Source organism: Nannobrachium achirus (genome assembly GCF_963921795.1).
Source record: "Nannobrachium achirus genome assembly, chromosome: 13".
In the NCBI taxonomy this organism is placed as follows: domain Eukaryota; kingdom Metazoa; phylum Chordata; class Actinopteri; order Myctophiformes; family Myctophidae; genus Nannobrachium; species Nannobrachium achirus.
In genome coordinates, this window is record NC_137833.1 from 32,508,064 (window position 1) to 32,530,636 (window position 22,573).

Consider the following 22,573-nt stretch of genomic DNA (forward strand, 5'->3'; position numbering starts at 1 on the left):
CAAAATGCATCTGTCCCATCTAGCGCCACCATCTGGACGATTTTTGAAAAATACATTTTTGGACACGGTACACAGTATCTCTACAGTCATGTCATCAACATGGATCTGGCCTTCCAAAGTTTGTGTATGCGACCTGACGGTCGCTTATCTCAGGAGTCTTACTGGTTTTAGAGTGGAATGTTTGAATCCTGATGAAGTTAACCACAAGAATCCATCCCTATTCTACTTGTAATATTAAAATACTCAGGGAAAACAAGCGAACATTCACAGGAAATAGCCGACATACAAGCTCACAACGCATCACATTGTGAATGTGAGATAGTAGTAGATCGACTATTTTTGGCGATGAGATTTGGTGCAGAGGGGAAAAAAAGAACCTGAAGGGGACACCGGTCAACTAAGCATATATTGTATATGTGATAAAGGGGGAGATTTGGGGGCGGCATAGCTGAATGGTTGGGAACCCGCCTGGGGAACCAGAGCCCCTAGCCTACTTGTTTGATTCCAGTGTCCCTGAGCAAGACTCTTAACACAGCGGGTGCCCACGAGGTGTCTACGCGACAATTTCTTTGATGTCGCTGGAGGCCCACGACGCGTTGGACGCGTTTACTGTAATTACAGTATAACTTTATATCTCACCGTTAGGTCGGGGCTACGCCTGGATGTAGCCCATTAGCAGTGATGGGCAAGCTACTTGGAAAATGTAGTAAGCTAAGCTACAAGCTACCCTTGATGAAATATAGCTTAAGCTACAACGAAGCTACCCACAGAAAATGTAGCAAAGCAAGCTACAAGCTACACGGCAAAAGTAGCTAACTACTACAAAGCTACTTTTTTTTTTTTTTTTTTTTTTTTATCAACTTCATGATCAAGTACAACTTTCCACCAAACAAATAGGCTGGCAAAAAATGCTCAGTTCGGTTGATTATTATAAAACTGGAAACAAGCCCTTATGTCTGGCTTTTTGTGTCATCCTTTAATTTACTTTTTTTAATTTACTTTACGTACACATTAAATGTGTACCTTTTCAGGCTGTGACCCCCCCAAAAATCCTTTTTGAACTGGGGACCCCACCCTGACAATCAATTGGAATTAGGAGTTGAGGCATTACATTTAGTTTCACTCTGTTCCACCGATAAATATTGTGAAAATAGCAGATCTACAAGCTCACAACGCCTTGGAACACAAGGCGTTTGGAGCTTGTAGATCTGCCATTTTCACAATGTGTGCCTCTTTTACTATAGTCAATTTGACCAATGTTTTTATAGATGATAATTTTTGATGCAGTTTTGGTCTTTTATTTATATTTGTCTAGGTCAGGGGTCTTCAACGTTTTCAGGTCGGGGACCCCCAAACTGATGGGAAGATGGAGCAGGGACCCCCTACCCTACCACCTCGTAGGGTGGGGGGGTCGGGGCTATGACATATTTTTTATTTTAAATATGTACAAGTTACAGCGAGCAGGGTGGGCCGTACCACTACCATTTCTAAACATACTACTTATTAACTGAGAACCAATGTCAATAATATCAACAATCTGTCAATTGCATAGTAATCATGTATTCAAGCTATTCAAAATGGATAGAATCATGATTATTTTTTTAACATAAATGTAAAAAAACAAAAAAACATTTTTTGAAATCTTTTTTTTTTTAAGCAATAATTTTGCGGACCCCCTGCAGTACCTCCGCGGACCCCCTAGGGGTCGCAGACCCCCTGTTGAAGACCCCTGGTACTGTCATTAGTTAGCCGTGGACAAAAGAGTGCACTGCAGTGACTTGTGTGCTGTCGAAACAGTTGATAAGCTGCAGCCAGCGGTGGAAATGTACTTGAGTACTTTTACTTTTATTTGTAATTCAAGTAGCTTATTTTTAAAAGCATGTACCGGTATGCACTCTTGAATACATACGTTTATTTAAAAGCAAGTACTTTTTTTACTCTTACTTGTAACATTTTGACTGAGTTTACCGTGGATTGGAGTGTGACCAGGAGTATACTCTGTACTCTTACTCAAGTACTTCGAGTACTGTCCATCTCTGGCTGAAGCCTGATTTATGCTCCGCCCCCGGAGATCTACAAGCTCACAATGTTGGCATTTGCAACGCGATGTGAGCTTGTATGTCAGTTGTTCTCACTTCTCAGACATTCCTTGAACATGGTGCGGGCATGCAGAGGTGGGACGTTCGCGAACGAATTGAATCTTTTGAACGGCTCTTTGAAGTGAACGATGGGATCCGGTTCGCGCAGTAGAGAGTGCGTAGTAGAGAGCGCATAGTGAGACAGATCCTTGGCTCGGTCTCACTTCAAAGAGCCATAAATCCCTCTAGATGCGGGCTGAAGTGTCTCGCTTCAGTCGCTGTCGCTTCTCGTTCTCAACACAGAGGAGGTTCGTTGAAATGAAGTGAAAGCATGCAGCGCTGTGCAGAACAACATGTTTGGGGATCTGTTGGGAATTATTTTCCTCACAAACTTTATTTAGCAGTCAAATTTCGCCGGGATAGTAACGTGTAGCGTTTGTTGCACGCTACGTCACTACTGGAGTCTAAAAATAGCTCCGCTACGCTACAGCTACGCTGGTTCAAAAGGAGCTGCGCTACCGTGACGCTACTGAGAAATGTAGTTAAGCTATGTAGCGTCGCTACTGGTAGCTCGCTACTGCCCATCACTGCCCATTAGCCGCTAGTCGCTTCGAGTCGACGCTGAGAGCATCGCGCGGCCGTTTTTCTCCGTATACTCCAATGCATTTCCCCATCTTTAAAGCCCTTTATCTCCGATGTTTGTTTTATGGCTAAAACTGTGGCCGCGTGCGACAAAATGTCCAAATTTTGGTCGGCAGTGAACAGCTATGATTAACACTAGCCCATACAGTAAGTTACACAATAACATCCTGTCTGCGCTCATGTGACCAAGTGACGTCATCACGCATGCATTGACGCAACAGGGCCTCGTATTCTTCTATGGAAGTGCTATGGGGGCACTCAGAGGGGATGACTGGCGCCTCCTGGTGGGCAGTCGATGTGTTAAGAAGACATGTCATATACTGTAGCTCAGGGGCTTCTACCTTGGTGCCCTTTAGCAAGGCATTCCGACCCCCTCAATGGCTCTGGCAGAGCTATTTGGTGGTCAAGGGTGGTTGACTGTGGACTGTGTCCACAACAAACAGTATATTGAGAAGCCTTGCTGAGTGCTCATTCAACCTCTCTGGGATAAAAACAGACATGCAGTAAACTCTCTCACTGTAAAAGATACAACATGTTCAGCTCTCTACCTCTGTAAGTCAGTAGCTAGCTGCTCTCTCTCTCTCTCTCTCTCTCTCTCTCTCTCTCTCTCTCTCTCTCTCTCTCTCTCTCTCTCTCTCTCTCGTACACTCACTGCAGTGCACCCACACTTGCAAAGAAATTCACATTCATACTTGCATCCAGCACCTACTATAGTCCCCCCTCCACACACACACACACACACACACACACACACACACACACACACACACACACACACACACACACACACACACACACACACACACACACACACACACACACACACACACACACACACACCATGACATAACTGAAAGGCAGCATAACACACACCATGCCACACACAAATTCCATAAGAGGAGGAGACAAAGAAAGGTCAATGGAGTGAACATGAGTTACATATGGAGGAGAGACACACTTATGTGAGAGAAGTGAGAGAGAGAGAGAGAGAGAGAGAGAGAGAGAGAGAGAGAGAGAGTGAACACAGAGAGGAGGTACTACCACGGACTGTCAGCCAGGCGACGCACTACAGATGTTTTCGCACGCATGCGCGCACGCACACAGCTTCAAGGTTTACTTCAGTAAGTCTTGACAGATAGAAGAGGCAAGAATATTGAGCTTTGGCGTATTGGGGCTATAAGCTTAAGCAGCCCTAAAATGCCTCCATAAGTGAGGGGGTGATATTACAGTATATAGATGTGTGAATTTGACAAATCATGGTCACAAGAGAGCTGAAGGACGGGAAGAGTTGAGGGTCAAAGCCAAATATATGTCCAAAGGACTATGGGCTATCTGATCATTGCACAGATCCTTGTTAAAAGTTTCTGTAGCATCAACACGTAAAGTAAGTTTGTAATCCATGCAGGTGCCTCCAGGCAGAGTTTACTGATGTCCTTGAACACTGATGATAGGGGAAATATTGGCTGCAGTGTGATTTCAGGGAAAGAAAAGAAAAAAAGTGAGTTGGAGTATTTCTAAGTAGCCTATCCGTTAAATCTTCAACACCAGACTCTTCCCCCGTAAGAGCTTTGAAATACTAACTGCGGTTTGAGATAAATGCCCCCAATATATCTCCGGGCTGATATATTGTCATCTTTAAACTGCCAAACAATTTTTACTATAAAAAAGGTCAGGCCGTGGGTCCCCGGTTGAGATGACGCGGCCGTGCAAACTCATCTCTATTCAGCATTGGCACGGTGGGGATCCTTTGATGTCCTTATCTGTATTTCCCTGCTGCCGCCCCGTCATTTAGCCACAACTATTTCTGTCCAGTCACTTTTTGGCTGACGCCCAGTCAGGCTATTACCTTACGTGCCCCCCCAATCTCAGTTTCCTTTTTTTTCATCTGGCACCGTGTGGCCACTAAATGACAATCAGGTGACATTAAAATGGCCTTTTATATGGAAACACAGAGATTGCGTACTCCTGCTATACCCCTGTGGCACACAGCCAGAGCGTTTATACACCATTTAAACAAATAATCCTTCACTTTAGATTCCGTTTCAAGGTAAAACATAGTAACAGATGTGATTTTCCACTGTAAACAGAGAGGGGAAAACCCCAACATTTCAGGAATGTGAGGTTCATAACATTGCTATTATCCACTTAAGCTTTCAGAAATAGATCACAGCACGTCATGTTGTGAGCTAGTAGATATGCTATGTTTTGGCCAATGAAAACATACAATTTAAGTAGTTATATGTGATGTAAGTACTTTTAAGAGGTTAACCTTATATATTTGGCGATTGTTTTACCCTCTGGGTCTATATAGCGAATTAAATGGTAAGTGTTCATTTATCCATTTGTAACTGAGTGTAAAATTGCAACCCAAAGGGTCCATTTGTTTACATTTTGCACTCTCAGAGTTTAAGTAAAACTGAGAATTATCAGAAATTATGGTACAGAAGACCTCAGCGGAGGTTAAATTACTTTTCTGCATTCGCCCAGCAGATGGATTGCTCAGATGAACGTGATGAACACTCGGTGGGGAGCTGTCAGGGCTTACATAAAGTCTTGCTCAGGGGCCTTTTCCACCGGCAAAGAACCGGTTCAGGTTCTTTCTCCCGCCTGTGGGATGGCAACTTTCTAGGAACCTTAGTTCGTTCTTGCGACCCAGCCGCGAACCAACTTTTACGGTTCAGAACCAACTCGGTTCTCGGTGGAAAAGCTCACCTCTTTTTCATCCAATAGGCGAGAGAAAGAACCCGAACCGGTTCTTTGCCGGTGGAAAAGGACCCAAAGATGGGTGACCTCTTTGAACCGGTGACCTCCTGATTACCAGACAGCCTCTCTATCCACTGACCTACAGCCACCCCCAATGCAAGTAGAAGTAGACCACAGAGAGCAGCAATGAGGGATGATGGAGGTATAGAAAAGTACTGTAGCTCGGTTAGGTTTTTAAATTATTCTCAACAGCAAGCAGTCATGAACACAGCAAAGTGAATAAGGCCAGGCAGCGTATCCATCCACCTGCCTCCCTTTCCCCTTTGGCTGGGCAGTAACGCTAGTCAACATGCATCTGAAGAAGAAAATACTCCTCCTCCCTCCCTCTCCCTCTCTCTCTCTCTCTCTCTTTCGTGATTTGTGGCCATTAATGATACACAATCTGATCACAAGGGGCTGATCAGATTGTAGGAGGTGGATGTCATAGGGATTCCTTCCGCATTAAAGGAATCGCATCATGTTGTTCCAGTTTTGAGACTCAGTTGGACCTGTTGCTCGTAGAGACTGGGAGATTTATTTGAGACTTTTAGTTAACCTGTTATTGAGAGAGTTTAATAAAAGCCCATCATTGAACTAAATAGGCCCCGGTCGTCTTTTAAAGGGGGAGTTATATCACAGCAGAGAGCTCAGTGAAATCAATGCCAGCATGGATGACTGACTTCAGTGTTACAGAAAACGTAACCTCTTGTATTTGCGAATGTTATGAGTTCTACCCAGATGCCAATTGTGAAAGATTAAAACGATCGATTTAATATCAACGTCTCCTCTGTGGGTTTAAACAACGGCACCCTTTTAAAAGGCAGTGTCTGTGCTTGGTGCAATGATATCAGAGTATCATGTTCAGTTTAACAATATTATCTTATCTTTATCACAATCCAAATAACGTGCATAACATTAACTATGGAGCGCAGAGCAACGATTTTGTGAGCATACATAGAGGAGAACGGAGATACAAAGGAGACAAATACTCATTACTTGTGTTACAGGGCTCCCATGAGCGGACATGGCGCTCCACCAGAAAAATCTCTAAATTCACTGTAGGGAGCACATTATAGAACTTTTCATAACATCTTAGTTCTGATGGAAATTATATCAACATCGCCTTAAATGACTCAATCACAAACTGGAACAAGCCACAGCATGAAAATGATTATGATATACTGCCATGGAAACCTATCCTTGTTGTCGGGTGTATATCCAAAACCGTTTGTTTTGTATTTATCATTTAAAAAAAGATTTTAACTAGTGAAAATAGCTGCTCTACAAGCACACAACGCCTCGCATAGATCTGCTATTTTCACTATGTGCGACAGTCTTGTGTTATGAAGCATGGCTTTACTTTTATGAAAAAACATTCACATTTGAAATTTGGAGATACAAGGTTTCTACCCGACAGTATCGCCAAAATAAAAGCCTGGGTTTCCGAGGCTAGCCGGACAGTGACGATATGCATTGTCCTTTGAGTGGTACTGCTGTCTGTGGCTTTGTTTGCCTGTATTTGTGTACATGGGTTGAGTGTGTGTGTGTGTGTGTGTGTGTGTGTGTGTGTGTGTGTGTGTGCGTGCGTGCGTGCGTGCGTGCATGCGTGCGGGCGTGCGTGTGCGCGTATGTGTATGCGCGCGCGTGCCTGTCTGTGTGTCTCTGTGAGTATATTATAAACGTGCCCTTGTGACAGTACAAAGCAACACTCCAACACAAAACACCCACTTCCCTCCTAATGAGAAGGCATTCAGCAGTTCCACAGCCAGCAGAAGCATTCAATGAGGCTTTGAAACACTGAACATTGATTTCAATACAGGTAGCACTTCAGAGAAACACACACAGCAGTGAGAGGAGAGGGTAAAACAGAGAGCGCTTGGAGCCATCGAATAAAGAAAGTAAATTGACACACAAACACACACAGTTCTTTTAGGTTCATGGAGATTGATTGCCCTCATTACATTTATTCCCTAACCACGAACACAAACCGCTACACAGCAAAAAATATCGAGTGTTAATTTAACTTGCAAAAATTTACCATCACAGTTAAATTAACTCAGGATTTTACTGTGTGTACATGTCATGCCTGGTAGATCCGCCATGGGGGGATTTCAGGACAATTACCAATGGCCTGGCCCTGATGGTTGGTGACTGATTTGGCCCGCAGCCGATTGTGACTAAAGCACAACAAGGAAAATTGATGCTCTTATATCTAGGCTACTCAAACTCATATAGATTGGCTGTTATCAGTAGCTGACAGGTAATGTACGGGTGGGTGGGTATGTTTTGGTTCAGTGCTTACCTGTGGTGAAATGTAATTGGTCAAAGATGTCAGCAATCTTGCTCTCCTTGCTATGAGATTGGTCAAAACATCATTAATCCACTGGCCTTGCTGAGCTTCTATGGTGCTATGCTGTGCGATAAGTCTAGACCAGAGGATAGACGGCCATTGTGACTGCAGTGCAGTTTATTTCATTTTCATTTAACAGCCATAACAAGTACTAACATCTTAGGCCCTACTCAATTCAACTGGGTTTCAAGTTGTGAAACTGGTTTTACTGTGGTTTGCGAGATTAGCCCCACACACACAGAGAAAGAAAGAAAAACACAAGAAACTATATCAGAGAAGCCCGATTACAAACGACCCAACCCTGAGATCCAGCTATAAATAAATTACATTAACGTAACACATTTTGTAACTTCAAACACCATTTTAACCATGATAGATTCTTTGGAAAAATTGAAAAAATGTAATACAATCAAAACTTTTAATTAATCTATCATGGTTAAAATGGAGTTTGAAGTTACAATGGGTGTGTAATCACAAATCATTCAAGTACAGACAGACACAAGGTTATGGTGAGCTTATGGTGTCGTATGTGGCTACAGTCAGAGCTAGCCGTCAAAGTTCTGGGTTCTGTTAGTAGTGCACGCACACGTTCACGCACACACAAACATCCCCCCCCACACACACACACACACACACACACACACACACACACACACACACACACACACACACACACACACACACACACACACACACACACACACACACACACACACACACACACACACTTCTTGAATGGAAGTATTCAGACTGAACACAGCACAACATATTATAATAAAAGACTATAAGTATTAAAGCAGGTGAACATAAAGATGTGCACACTGCTATCATTTTTACAACATTTGTGGTCACAATTGCTCTTAACACATGGATATCCTTTTTTTTTACAATTCATTCACTTTACAGGATTTTCCTTTTTGTCCTCACAAGGAGAAAGGCAAAATAGAAGGGAATAAGTATAATCACATCATCAATGTGTTAAATGGGTGTTGTGTCAGTCTGTCTGTTGTATAGTTTGCATTCACAGTTTCCAGTTTTAGAGATGGAATCATTTCACAACAAATCACATTTCACTGGAAATATAGGAGCCTTAAGAATGAGTGATGTGCTAAATGTACTTGTTAGAGTTCTAGCTTCAATTTAAAGTCAAGTTAGGGCTGGGGATTGATTGTTAAACTAATGTTCCTCTATGCTTATGACAGAAAATACCAACACAAACTACTGTATATAATGTAATCTTGGGGGTATCGATATGCACCTGAAAGTATTTGACAATGAAAAGTAGGCTATAAGAGACCAGGCTTTTCACTAAGTTTCCCTGAATGTACCTTTAACTGTCAAATCAACCCTAATACGGCATGAGATGCATTGCAGTGGACATGGCTGGACAGTGGTCAGTGCTGTCCACTGCAATATCCAAGATTATCAGACAGTTTTTTATTGTCCCCTGCACATCCAGAGTCCAGACCCTTTCCCTAATTCTAAAGCCACAAATAGCAGATATAAGCCCACAAATTATAGATCAGCTAGTAGCTACTTCAGCTAGGATAAATCAGGCTTTAACCGGTTCTATTTTTAAGGTGTTCCTTTTGTCAATGATGCAACATTCGGGTTGTGTTCCTGTATTCAATGTTTTAACTAAGTGAATTATAGTCTAAAAAGGTTCAGCATAAATGTGCCCATAAGGAGCTGACTGATTGATCTGCAACTAATATAAAAATCTAAAAATAATTACGGTAACAAAATTAACTGCACCTGTGTGTGTGTGTGTGTGTGTGTGTGCGCGCGTGTGCGTATAGCTGGCAATTTATGTGCCTGCTCCCAAGTCAACTTGGGACTCACAAACACACATACTGACAGACTCGACAACAGCTAGTCGCAAGTCACGGGGAAAATCCCGTTTGGGCGGTGTAACGATAAGGCGATATGTCACAGTTATTGTCCACGACATTGCAAGCGGCGTGAAGGCCAGCGGACCTTGGTCCTGCTCTTCGCGCCCGAGCGCCGCAGGCGCGAGTGCCCGCGAAGAGTGGGCCAGGGCCGTGCGGCCGGCGGAGCGCCGCGCGAGTTACGAAGCCGTGGTGAATGCAATCATTATATTTATGCCTAGGCCGTAAAGCCTGGGCAAGCGCACAATAAACGCATGAATGGGATGAAGCCTTATCGCTACTTCGCCTTATCGCTACACCGCCCAAACGGGACTAGCCCAAGTCACGTCACCTCTGTAATTTAATTAATGAGTCCAGGAACATATTCTCTTTTGGACTGCTTCAGGACTGACAGTCTGACAGTAGCCTATCCCACTCACAGCATCGGCGTGTGTGTGTGTGTGTGTGTGTGTGTGTGTGTGTGTGTGTGTGTGTGTGTTTGGTTTGTGCACGCCAGCCGGCTCAGCGCTCCTCACAAGCTCCTCCAGCGCCATCCTATCCTCGTGTGACTTGGTAACCAATATCTATCCTGCGAGAGGCTGTGTGTGAGTGTGAGTGTGTGCGCACGTGTGTGTGTGTGTGCGCGCGCACAGCTGGCAAATTTATAAGCTAGGCTTTTGTCCATCATTTCTTCCAAATCCGTGAGGACTCACTTAAAATACATAGCCTATCAACTCTTAATGATGTCAGTGTAGGCCTTATGATTAGATTAGGTCAGTGCAGAGAGAGAGGAAAGGAATATGCTCACTGAGAGCCTGACGACCTGGGTTCGAATCCGACCCCGGTTCCAGCATTCCCTGCACTAACTGAGGCACTCATTCATTTTGTCATTTGTAGTACTTCAATGGTTCAAGAGTGGTTGAGAAGGAGAGGTAGAATGGGAATAAAGATGAATTGTATAATGTGCTCATTCGCCACAATACCTACCGTATATTCAATTCCAAAACAAAAATCAATGTCATATATGCAGCACTGAAAACTCTGTGTACACTTTGATAAGTAACACTCATTAATTCAGTTTGTTATTCTTTTTTTAAGTAACTATCCCGCACAGTAAAACATACAAAGAAATTACCAAAGACGGTGTACACAGTAAAAGTATGCAAGGCCATATGTGGATTGTATATATAAAGGGACATTAGGTCTAATGTGTCACTAAATTAGACAGACACCCACAGGTGTGCATGGATCGTATACATTTTAAGTGTGTGTGTGTGTGTGTGTGTGTGTGTGTGTGTGTGTGTGTGTGTGTGTGTGTGTGTGTGTGTGTGTGTGCGTGCGTGCGTGCGTGCGTGCGTGCGTGCGTGCGTGTGTGTGTGTAAATCTGGATTAGTACACTTTGTGTGTGTCTGCCACTAGAGAATAGTGGTTTCAGTCAGCAGTATACAGCCTATTAGTGAATTAGAGATTCATTAGGGCAGCCATTGTTCTTACAGCCAGGGATTACATACTGTATTCTTACGGCCTCACAGAGACAAAGGCAAACCGATATTCATAGAGCCTTGGGAATGTAATTTAGGTTCTTGATTTTAACTATTTAGCTGACACTCTTATCCAGAGTAATGCACAAGTGTACTGTAGCCATAAAATAAACTTAGTTTTCTTGGATACCAAAATGACAAGCAACCAACAGTGAAGACATGGATACATGGATCAGAGCCACAGAGCCCAGACAGTGCTTCTGTGATCCTAGAAAGAGGCAAAATGCTAGGTATACAAATACGGAAATATCTAAGAAGAGGGCTAGAAGGAGGTATTCTCAATTTATGTTCATTAATATATTATTTGACATTAAGACATTAGATTGAGAAGACAAGAAAGTGGTTTGAGAATCCCAGATTGTACCGACAGTGTTGTAACATTCATTCTGTTTGAAGCATTCATTTGCCATATAACAGAAAATGAAGCTATGGCGGTTTAATTAAGTAGCGAGTGTCACATTGTGACAGAGAAGACTGGTATTTAAATACGCTTCATTACCTCTGCAATCTGTAGACACAAGACTAATCGCTCCCAGCTGCAGGTGTATAGCAACTTGGCAAAATGAAGCATTTAAGAGGAAACCCACTCCCTAAGAGAGCACACTTCTAGCTAGATCAACTTTTTGTAAAAAAAAATGTTTCTGAAGTTTGAATTTCTGTTTACGGTGTTCTATTAAGGCTAAGAAAACAAAAATTACAAGGCTGCTTGACCTGTCAAAAGTGAGCCCTGACATACCACCACATCACTCCGATTCCTTTCCCATCCCATCCCATCCCATCCTTTGCTTGTCGTCTCTCTTTTAACCACAATCTGTTTTTCTCCCCTCTCCTTCTCCCTGGTATCTTTTCCTCCTACACCCGCTTCCTGCCTACCCCTTTTCTCACTATGGGGCTTTTAAGCCGTGACATCATTTTGTAGTCAGACCTCCAAGCAGATTTATTGTCAATATCTGTCCCTCGCTATTTCAACAGATCCGAGACAAAAATAACGACTAAAGTATAATTCTAACACTTTCCTTTCAACAACAAAGAGAAGAATAATTAGTAAATAGTAAAAATAGTAAAAAGATTCATGGGCGCTGGGGCCTTTTGGCCCCAAAAGTTCTCCTCCGCCTACAAAATGATGTCAGACTTAACAGCCCCATACTCCTTCACTCACCCACTCCCACCTAACACCTCCCTCCGGCCTCGTCTCTTCCTTTCTACCATTACTGCCTGCTCCCATCAACCCTGACCCCCACCCCAGCACGCGCACTGTCCCCCCATACCATGCTTTAACAACAGAGCCTCAAAGCATCTTATCATTGCACTGCCAAGAGAGAGATAGAACGAGAGGGAGAAGGCGGGAGAGGAAGAGAGAGAGAGAGAGAGAGAGAGAGAGAGAGAGAGAGAGAGAGAGAGAGAGAGAGAGAGAGAGCAAGGGACAGAAACACAGAAGCCGTCGATCAACATAAAGAGGTTTTTAGACAGCAAATAAGGAGCACCTTCACCGGCTGAGCGTCGTCCCGTAAATCTCTCTCCACCTTCCCAGCTCATGGAAAGCCTATTGCTCAGGCCAGGGGATGTGTTGAGGGTTGTTACATGCCGGGTGGTGTGAACTATGATCCTGTGCTACATATGCTTCTGCTCTGATGGCTCCAGGCTGTGCTTCGACTCGCCAGGCAGGGCAGGCACATTAAAGGCCTGTGACAGTTACGGGTGATGTGGAAGCTTTTTCTTTTCTCCCTGGCTTTCTGGCTATGGAGTGTAGAACTGTGTAGAAATTGCAGACTGTGGGCCTTAAAGAAGGTGTAATGCACAGCCTTTAAATTATGCTCTAGTCAAAGTGACTCAAACATTTTTCTGGCAATCGTAAAACAACTCATTATTTTAGATGACACAGCACAGCCTTATCCTGTTCGTGCCAGAATACTAACACACTTTTGGGTAGTGAGTAGTGACTTGCCATTTGACAAACACACTTTTAAGCAAATCAGGCTGTTTGTATTAGAACTGCTGATATAACAGAAAGGCAAAAAAGTTACCTCTCCTGAACAAACCATGAAAATGTCAGTCTGTGTTCTTTGAAGATGGGGGTTAGAGCATGTCTCTGGTTCATCGTGCTATTCATTGGCTCACATTTAACAACCAAAACCTCAGCAGTTGCCTCAACGCAGTGCGTTCACATGTCAAACCTTCAAACAGTCAACACAGCCTCACTGTGGACACCCAAGGTGCACCTGTGGTGCACTGGCCAATAAGGGAATAACATCGCCATCTAGAGGCCACTGGTAACAGTGCCATCATGCAAAAAAATGTAACAGCAAATGTACTCTTCCCCGTGGTGCATGGTCTTATTCATTCTATTATAGCGGATTGCAACAGACAGTTGGGTTAAAGACCCAGTATAAATCAGACAACGCAGACAACTACCCAAATCCGAAAAAAAGCAATAACTAGAAAATAACAGAAATGCAGGCCTCTCAACCATCTGAATGAATAATAATGAGCACCTCTTTTACCAGCAGGGTGCACTCAGAACTATAGCTCCCCGTGAAGGGCAATCACAGCTGGCATTTGAAGGTTGTCAGGTGAGGGAGGAAGACGAGGAGCGGAGAGAGAGGGTGGAAGGGTGGACACACACACACACACACACACACACACACACACACACACACACACACACACACACACACACACACACACACACACACACACACACACACACACACACACTTGACAGAAGAATCTTCAATGAGAGCATGCACAGCTTGAAGCAATATGAAAGCCATAGTCCAGTGGCAACATGGCCATGTGTCAATACATGTAAGGCTCCTGCACTGCAGAGAGTACAGGCGCTCGTCCTTACCTATGATGGGTGCCAGTCGGAAAATGTCTGACAGACGGCTGTTGACAGTCTCGTATGGCGAGTCCTCCAGGAAGTCATTGCCTATAAAGAATATTACAGGTCAAGGCAATGACACAGATAAACAGACGGATGGACAGACAGACCGATCCACAGTAAAATCCTCAGAGTTAAATCAACTGAGTTTTCTTTTTTCTCTGTAGACACAGATGAATAGAAAAAGACTACTTTGCACAGCAAACTGCATATAATATGCATATCTCTGTACATTATCATCTACATGGAGTGGAGGAGGCAGGGGTGTGGGGGGATAAACAGAGTTGTGGACTCATTGTCGTGTGTCCATTGTTTATCATCCCATCCCGCTCACATTGGCCCGCATGTGACAGGGTTTATTCGGGTCAGTCGATATCCTCGGCAGCACATAGCCGCACGCCTGATTAGGTAGGTTGGTCAGCTGTGTTGCACAACTGGAAGTCAACTGTGGCCTGGACGCGGTTTAGGGACGATATCCCCCCACCACCCTACAACCGGCCCATTAAGATGGTATGGCCAAGCACTAAGGGCCTGCATGCACCATTACCTTCGAGGGAAATGAATAGGGAAGTCAAAAAGCAGCATCTTGCCGCCCGGGACATCCAGCAGGGTTGAAATGTGAATGAAAGTTGATTTATGGGAGAAGTTGAGAGCTTTATGCTGTTTTATAGTTTTAGAACTTTGCACCTGTTGTGCCAGGCCAGTATTGTGAATTTGTGACCACTTTTATTTTACAGCTCCATGTCCCTTAGTGTAGTAGCACCTATATCTACTGTCCTTCCTCCATAACCTTTACCTTGCAATGTCTGATAGATTCCCCAGTAAATGCGTAGACAGTTCTTCTCTTTCTTCATGCCCCGTTTACATCTGCAGTTGTACAGCGGGCTCTGTTTGAGCGCATCTATGACACTCCGGCACTCGTCCTTGGCCTCCAGGCCGGCCACCTTGCTGAAGTTGCTCTCCTTGCCACCGGCCACACATTGCCTCATGGTACGGTACTTGGTGCTGCAAGACTGCTCCTTCAAGCACTGCTCACTGGCTTTTACACAGTCCAGCCTGTTGGACCCGGCAAGCACATTCTGCTCTGCATAGGACAACACATCTGGAAATAATACATAATACATACATTAATAATAATAATAATAATAATTACTAAAATAAGGAATCATAATAATAATAGCATTCTTTCATTTGCTTACAGTAAACATACAGCAATTTAGCACATTAAAGCTGCTTTCGGGGATTAAAGGAGGATCAGGGGCAGCCTATTTTCGGGGCAACATGATGAGAGTCTACAGGGGGGGGGGGATTGTAAATTGCATACTTGATATTCGTGGTTTTAGAACAATATTTAATCAGTAGACCGTTTATGGTTGATCGTTCGATGATGGGAGTTTAACAAAAGTTCGGGTAGGTTTAAAGCGTCAGTGGAGCAGCCAGAGAAAACATGCAATGAAGCTGCATGGTGTCATTGTAAACTTTTTCTTTCAGTTTCACAGATCCCTCACCGACATACATAACTTATATAGTTCCGTTCTGTCATAATATAGCCTACGTAATATTGCTCATGGATTCATTGAATATGTTTATGTTAAGCAATTAAGCCTGTCTAATAAACTTACCTAAAAGAGGTAAAACGGCATAGAGAGCTGCGAGGATCATCGTCCTTCTATCCATGTAAAACAACAGCCTCGTTGGAAATCGCGTAAAACAAAGAACGACCTAACGGTAATTTAATTCCCAGGGTACTTCCACTGTATTGAAATCCATTGAGAAACAGCGGGGCTGTGCTGTGCGCTCCGCCGGACCGTATAGAGAAGAGATCCGGCTCGCTTCATGCGAGATGATATTCCACCTCCAAAAGTGATCCCGAATCCTCCAGATTGTCTCTGGTGTATTATACCGGCTTACTCTAAACGGGGTCCTTTCTAATCAACACGAGGAAACAAAGGCGAGGGGATTTAGAGCAAACGGGGCGCGTGTCCTCGGAACTCCAGCCACAGTGCAGTGTGATGCTGCTGTACTCTCTGTGCGTCTGTGCGCGTACAGAGCGCCACTGGAGCCCCACCGCACTCTGCGCACTCAGCAAGAGTGGCATGGTGGCCAGTCGCAGTTATTCCAGTTCAGTTCGCATGCGTTCTAGTGTAAAAAAAAAAGTAACACAATCACTTTTCGATTGCCCTATCTCAGTCAAGATCGACCGCACCGCCGTCGATCATCGCCAATCAATAGCATAACTTTTGACCAGTGGTGGGAAAAGTACTCAAATGTAAGCTATCAATACTGCAATGTAGAAATAGGCCTACTTCGTTACAAGTAAAAGTCATTTAAAAATATAGGCTACTTGAGTAAAAGTATTGGCATAAAAATGTAGGCCTACTTAAAGTAGTCTACCAAAAGTAAAAGTAGGTTACTCATTATTCAGAATGTCCCATTTAATTTTAAATGTAAAAAGTATTTTGAAAATGGCAGATCTACAAGCTCACAATGGGCCACGGCAGAAAAATATATATGCTTAGCTACTGCTGAAGTGGTTATAGCCTACTGTGTGTTTTGTATATAATCAAAATCTAAAAATTAAGTAGGCCTTTAACTAAAGTTTTCAAATAAATGTAGTGGAGTAAAATTTGTTTCTGAGAAGTAGGCTGAAAGGGTATAACCATTCAGTTCAAACTAAAAGTACAGAAAATTGGAAAAGTAAATGTACTTAGTTACGTTACACCACTGCATGAATTCCTTGATGTAGCCTATAAGTAACACAATCATGTTTCGATTGCCCTATCTCATTCTATCGACCGCACCGCACCGTCTATCATCGCCAATCAATAGCATAACTTTCGACTATAGGCGATATATAATCAATAAATGCAGATATGGGTGTCTCTCTCAGCATTGCTTGGTTGCATTAATAGACTATTACCTTATGAAATCAATCCCAAACGCACTGGTCCCTTATACTGTCTACGTGGGCTTGGATTTCAGCCTATTGCTCATGCTCACAACAGGCAGTGGTGGAAAAGTGACTTAGGCCTACTTGGTAAATGACGTATGTAGGCCTACTTGAGTAGCCTACAATTTTGAGGTAGGCCTATAGGCTACTTTTACTTTACTGCAGTATTTCCAACTTCCAATACTTTTACTATAGGCCTACATCTCAGAGGCAAATATTGTAGGCTACTTTTACTCCATCTCCATTACACTTATTTGAAAATGTTAGTATAGTTACTTGCAGAAATAAAAAAAACATGAATTACTTTAGCCCATTTAAAAATAGCAGATCTAGCTCACAATGTGAGCATGTAGATCGGCTATTTTCAAACATTTTAGTAGCCTACTTTTACTTTTGGTAGCCTACTTTAAGTAGCCTACATTTTGATACCAATACTTTTGTAACAAAGTATCCTATTATTTCTACATTGCAGTAGACCTATTGATAGTCTACTTACTTTTTCCACCACTGCTAACAAGGACAGAGGGCCAGGGTAATGAGTTTGGGAATAAGGTCGCTAACGTTTTGTTCTCAATTGACATATCGTTATATTTTGGATGAATTCTACTTAGCTTTTTGTATTTAGCCCTACCATCCATCCACACAAACAGCTAGAAGACGCGCACACACGCGCGCGCGCAGTTTTAGCCTGCTTTAATGCAACACACTTAAACAATGGACTGTGCAGTTTCCTCAGTGGTCAATGGCGCGCAATGGAAGCTGCCAACTATAATTTCAATAATCAAGCTCATTCGCTGACATATGCAAATATTGGCTTTTCACAAAACTTGTTTATCGTGCGCATAGCCCACACACATTTCTTTTCTGCAGCAGTGCAGCAATGAAACATTTTTACACGTGCAAATTAGCATATCGGTTTACACAAAACCATTTCACAAATCACAAGCTAAACAAATAAAGACCCTTATTTGATTCCATAAGCTATTCACGGCCTGATAGCCTACGAAACTGAAACATATTTGAAACGGACTACCACAGTAGCCTACAATTCTAGCTGATCTGACAAACCTGTTGCGCGCGCGCTCTCTCTCGCTCTCTCACACACACACACACACACACACACACACACACACACACGCACACACACACACACACACACACACACACACACACACACACACACACACACACACACACACACACACACACACACACACACACACACACACACACACACACACACACACACACAGTGCAAAGAGAGGATACAAGTGGTGGACACGAGTGACGATCGCCATCTACTGGTTGTATCAAAATAAAGCCCAGTTTCTTTCTCTGTATGGATGGACTGCTTTATGCTTGTGCCATCCCATCAATATAGCCATCCATCATTAGTTTTCTTAGATTTAAGAGAGACTAATGTATCAGGTCTTTTGATATCCACAAAAGCAATAAGATAGATTTCCTTTCTGAGCTGATGTTTAATTGTTGATGATAAAAAATCTTATTAAGCACATTTAAAATGTACATTACACAACAGTGCAAGGCTTCCATGCTTCTATCCATCTCTTGTATCACCTGTCAGTTGTTACTTGCACACTAAATGTGATTGTTGTGTTCAACAAGAGAGGCAGCTGCATGCTTCAACAGCCAAATTAGGTTATTATACGTGTACACACAAACACACAAAGAACTATTACTTATTATTTTTAGCATGATAAGTAGGCTTTGTGCCCCAAGCCTCCAGAAGTGTAATACATGTGCATATACATTCAACCAACATAAACAATCTAATAGAATATACATTGATGAAGCAACATGTTCTGCAACCAATACATTGATTGGCACTAACCACTTGAGAATCAGGTGCACTAACCCACTTCGTTAAAGAAACAAGCTGGACTATGTCAATGAGCTTTTCTCTGCATTAAAACCATTGACTGTGCTCCCAATCAATCAAGAATCTATCAAGAATACCAGTAAATTAGAGAGAGAGAGATTAGAGAGAGAGAGAGAGAGAGAGAGAGAGAGAGAGAGAGAGAGAGAGAGAGAGAGAGGGAGAGGGAGAGAGAGAGAGAGAGAGAGAGAGAGAGAGAGAGAGAATTAATCAAAGAGAATGACATTTTACAATTTAGGCATTTTCCAACGCGGCTTACCATTGCAAGATTAGAGTAAATGGCATGAACCTCAGTCAAAAGCGACAGGGTAGATGGTCCTGTAAATAGAGTGAAAAGAAAAACAATCATGGAAACTAAATGGTGGTAGTGGTAGGTAGGTGGAGTGGTAGTGGGTGAGCCTGAAAACATGAGTTTTCAGACAGCATCGTAAGATTGGTAAAGGGGAGTGAGTCTGTAGTCCTGACTGTTGAGGGAGGCCAATCCACAGCCAGAATGGAGAAATAGCCTAGTCTAGGACGCATGGACTGTTTCCCAGGGTGTTTTAGGGAACGGACAGCCACAGACTGCCTGATCTCTGCCTGTGTGGATCATGTCCTGAAGGCTCACATATTCAGACTCCACCTTAGCCCATAGCACTTACCGTAGCACGTTCCTACCCTCAAATGACCATACATGTCATTTAGATTGCATCTTGTTTTTTATGTCATAATTTTTTATGAAGTTTTTACTGAATAGGTGCTTGGTCTAACTGTTTTTTCTTAGATTTCCCTACTATTTATTTCCATTCGATGTATTGATGTTGATGTACTGATGTATTTACCTTGCTTATTGTAAATCACTCTGGATTAAGAGCATCTGCTAAATGCCTAAATTGTAATTGTAAGAGACAAATGGGGAGGGAGATATAGAAAGAACAAGAGAGGCAATGGGGGCGTTCCATTTGGAGAATGGAGAAAATCTGAACCGATCTTTGTGGCTGAAGATACATTGGGGTCATGCCTATATTCCCTCGAACCTATGTTCCCTCACTGAGGTTAGGGTTTGGATTAGGGTTAGACATAGTGGTTAACATTGAGGGAACATAGGGCTGAGGGAACTTGAGCATGGACCCGATACATTTACTATACATATTTACACAAAAACTGAGAAAAGGGACAAAGCAGAATGACTGGACTGAGTTACTAAGCTAATTGTCTCTGCTGATAATTTGATGACTGTGCAATTCCAACTCTCCGAAGGGAATGCTGCCAGCTAGGGGAAGGTTAGCCACATCAGTCAGGTGATTTATGAAAAGCTTCAATCAATATGTAATATTAATTTAGCAAATGAACGTCAGAATGATGTAGTCTTCAGGTCGTATAAATGACCAGGCGTTCACACTTTAATGTGCTTCGTGGCACAGAATCAAAAGAATTCTTTACCAGCGGCGCCCAGGGAAACTGGTCAAAGTCAAAATGATGTGACAAATCTATGGCATGGTGCTCTGTAGTCAGTGAATTAAGGTTATTGATAGCTGACTGTGCTTAGCCTACAAATGTTCAACACTCAAATATAAGAGACACCCTCTCCTAAGTCCTAATACACTCACACTCAAAGGATGACGGACAATTCCAGTCACGACCATCAAAGTTCTGTGTTTTAACCTGGGTCCCCCTATTTTCACGTCTCAACCCCAGCCCCCATCCCTGTCTACCTTGCTCCTCCATTGACATTCAGCAAAGCTATTACAGCAACCTATTACAATATATTGTATATATATTATTGCATCTACTCTTATATGAAAATATTAAATAGCTATATACTATCTGAAATGTGTGCTTTCCTCCCCTAACGGCATGGTGCTGGACTTTGAGATCTAGCCTACCCTACACCTCAAAAACCTTCAGTAGGAGGAACAAAGGGACTCAACATTGGAGCACACAAGCTGTTCTACACTCGACTGAGATGGTTCCAAAGGGAACCCAACCACCTGCTTTTTGACAGATTCTTTAGACAAGGGAGAAAAGCCTGGCAGCAACTGAAACATGAATAAAAAGAAAACAATGAGTGCCAAATGAAATGAGTCCAAGTCCAATCAAACAGGTGCAGAAAGGAAGAGGAGCCATCTGAAATGGTTGGTGAGGAGAATCAGTGAACTTGCAGTTACTAAGTTTGACAACAAGCGGGGGTCTATGACAGATCCACAGGACTCATCATCAGTGCATGCTTACTGAATTCAACACCACGTATGGGTGCTGTAAATGTGAGACAGGATGCTGATCCAACTTCCTGTTGATTTTACTATTAGGAAGAAGATCTGGAAAGTATCTGCAGATCAGGGCCTTCAATCGTAAAATCTACAGGAATTTGACTTTTTCGTATTTAAAAAATGATTTTTAAACTGCTCGGCAGACAAAACAGGCTGGAAGGTCGAACACAAGCAGTGCTGAGGTGCTGAACAGGGTGCAAAGGTATACAATTGAAGAGAGGTCAAACAGTTCATAGCTATGATAAAAAGTTTGTTTCGACCTTAAACCAATCATGAAGGACGATGATACACGAAAGAAGAAGAAGTAGAAGATGTCTTCTTCAGGGAAATTGCTTGGCTGATCACAAGTTTTGGGTCAAAAGCTCAAAACATTCAGCTGTTATACATTTGAGTTCATGGCCATGGGGTAGGCAGTGATGGGCAAGCTCCTTGGAAAATGTAGTTAGTTAAGCTACAAGTTACTCACAATTAAATATAGCCCTAACTACAGCAAAGCTATCCACAGAGAAATGTAGCAGGCTACACGGCAAAAGTACTGTAGCTGGCTACATCGACACTTTTTATTTTTCTATATATATATGTTTTTCTCTTCAAATTCATGATCAAGAACAACTTTCCACCAAACAAATATGCAGGCATAAATAGTGTAAATAGTATATGTGCTCTTTGTATCAGAATTATTTAATATTCTTATGTGTCGTGTTAGTGTCAGGTTTTTTGGTTGTTCTTTTTGTATGTTGTTGTATTTTCTTTTTTTTTGCCTGTTTTGTCTGTATGTGATCTAGTATTGTCTTGTATTATGTTGTTTTGTATACATGTCTGTAAAAAAAAAGAATAAACATATTGTTTAAAAAAATGTCCCCTCACTATTGAGGACAATATTGCAATTTGCTGGTCTATTTATTCATTTATTCAAATGTACTGTTATACTACTTAGAAATGTAGTTAAGCTATAAGCTACTTGTACTGTAGCTGCCCGTCACTGGTACAGTATATGTTTTCTTCTACTTAGATGACAAGTTTAGAATCTACTGTAGTAGTTCGGTATTGTTAGTTCCACTCATGTCTATTGTCTACTACTGTACATATACAATAATTGAAAATTCATCCAAGACAATCAGGAAATGAGTAGCAATTTTGGCAGAAGGGTAGTGCTGAAGGCCAGGCCATGGGGTCACCCAAATCAGTATTGCTCATCCAGTCTATTAGATTATAGAAACACTATTGTGTGCCAAGTCACATTTTGGCCTGAGGGAGGCACGGGTTCTTTCAAATTGTTAATTGCTAATTATTACTGGATGCATGCAATGAGACATTTTCAGGGCAATCTGATTTTGAGATAACTTGGAAAGTAGAAAGTTTGGCCAAAAATAAT

General features: G+C 42.5%; 1 protein-coding gene across 1 annotated transcript in view; it reads right to left on the reverse strand.

Annotated features, from left to right (window-relative positions):
* Window positions 1–15,764, reverse strand: part of gfra1a (gdnf family receptor alpha 1a) — a gene marked incomplete at both ends in the record, with an annotated part of 117,117 nt that extends 101,353 nt beyond the window's left edge. The window contains 3 exons of the mRNA XM_080740684.1: window positions 14,070–14,150; window positions 14,899–15,204; window positions 15,725–15,764. Coding sequence (XP_080596810.1) covers window positions 14,070–14,150; window positions 14,899–15,204; window positions 15,725–15,764 — 427 coding nt within the window. The remainder of the gene's footprint in view (window positions 1–14,069; window positions 14,151–14,898; window positions 15,205–15,724) is intronic.
* Window positions 15,765–22,573: the final 6,809 nt, after the last annotated feature.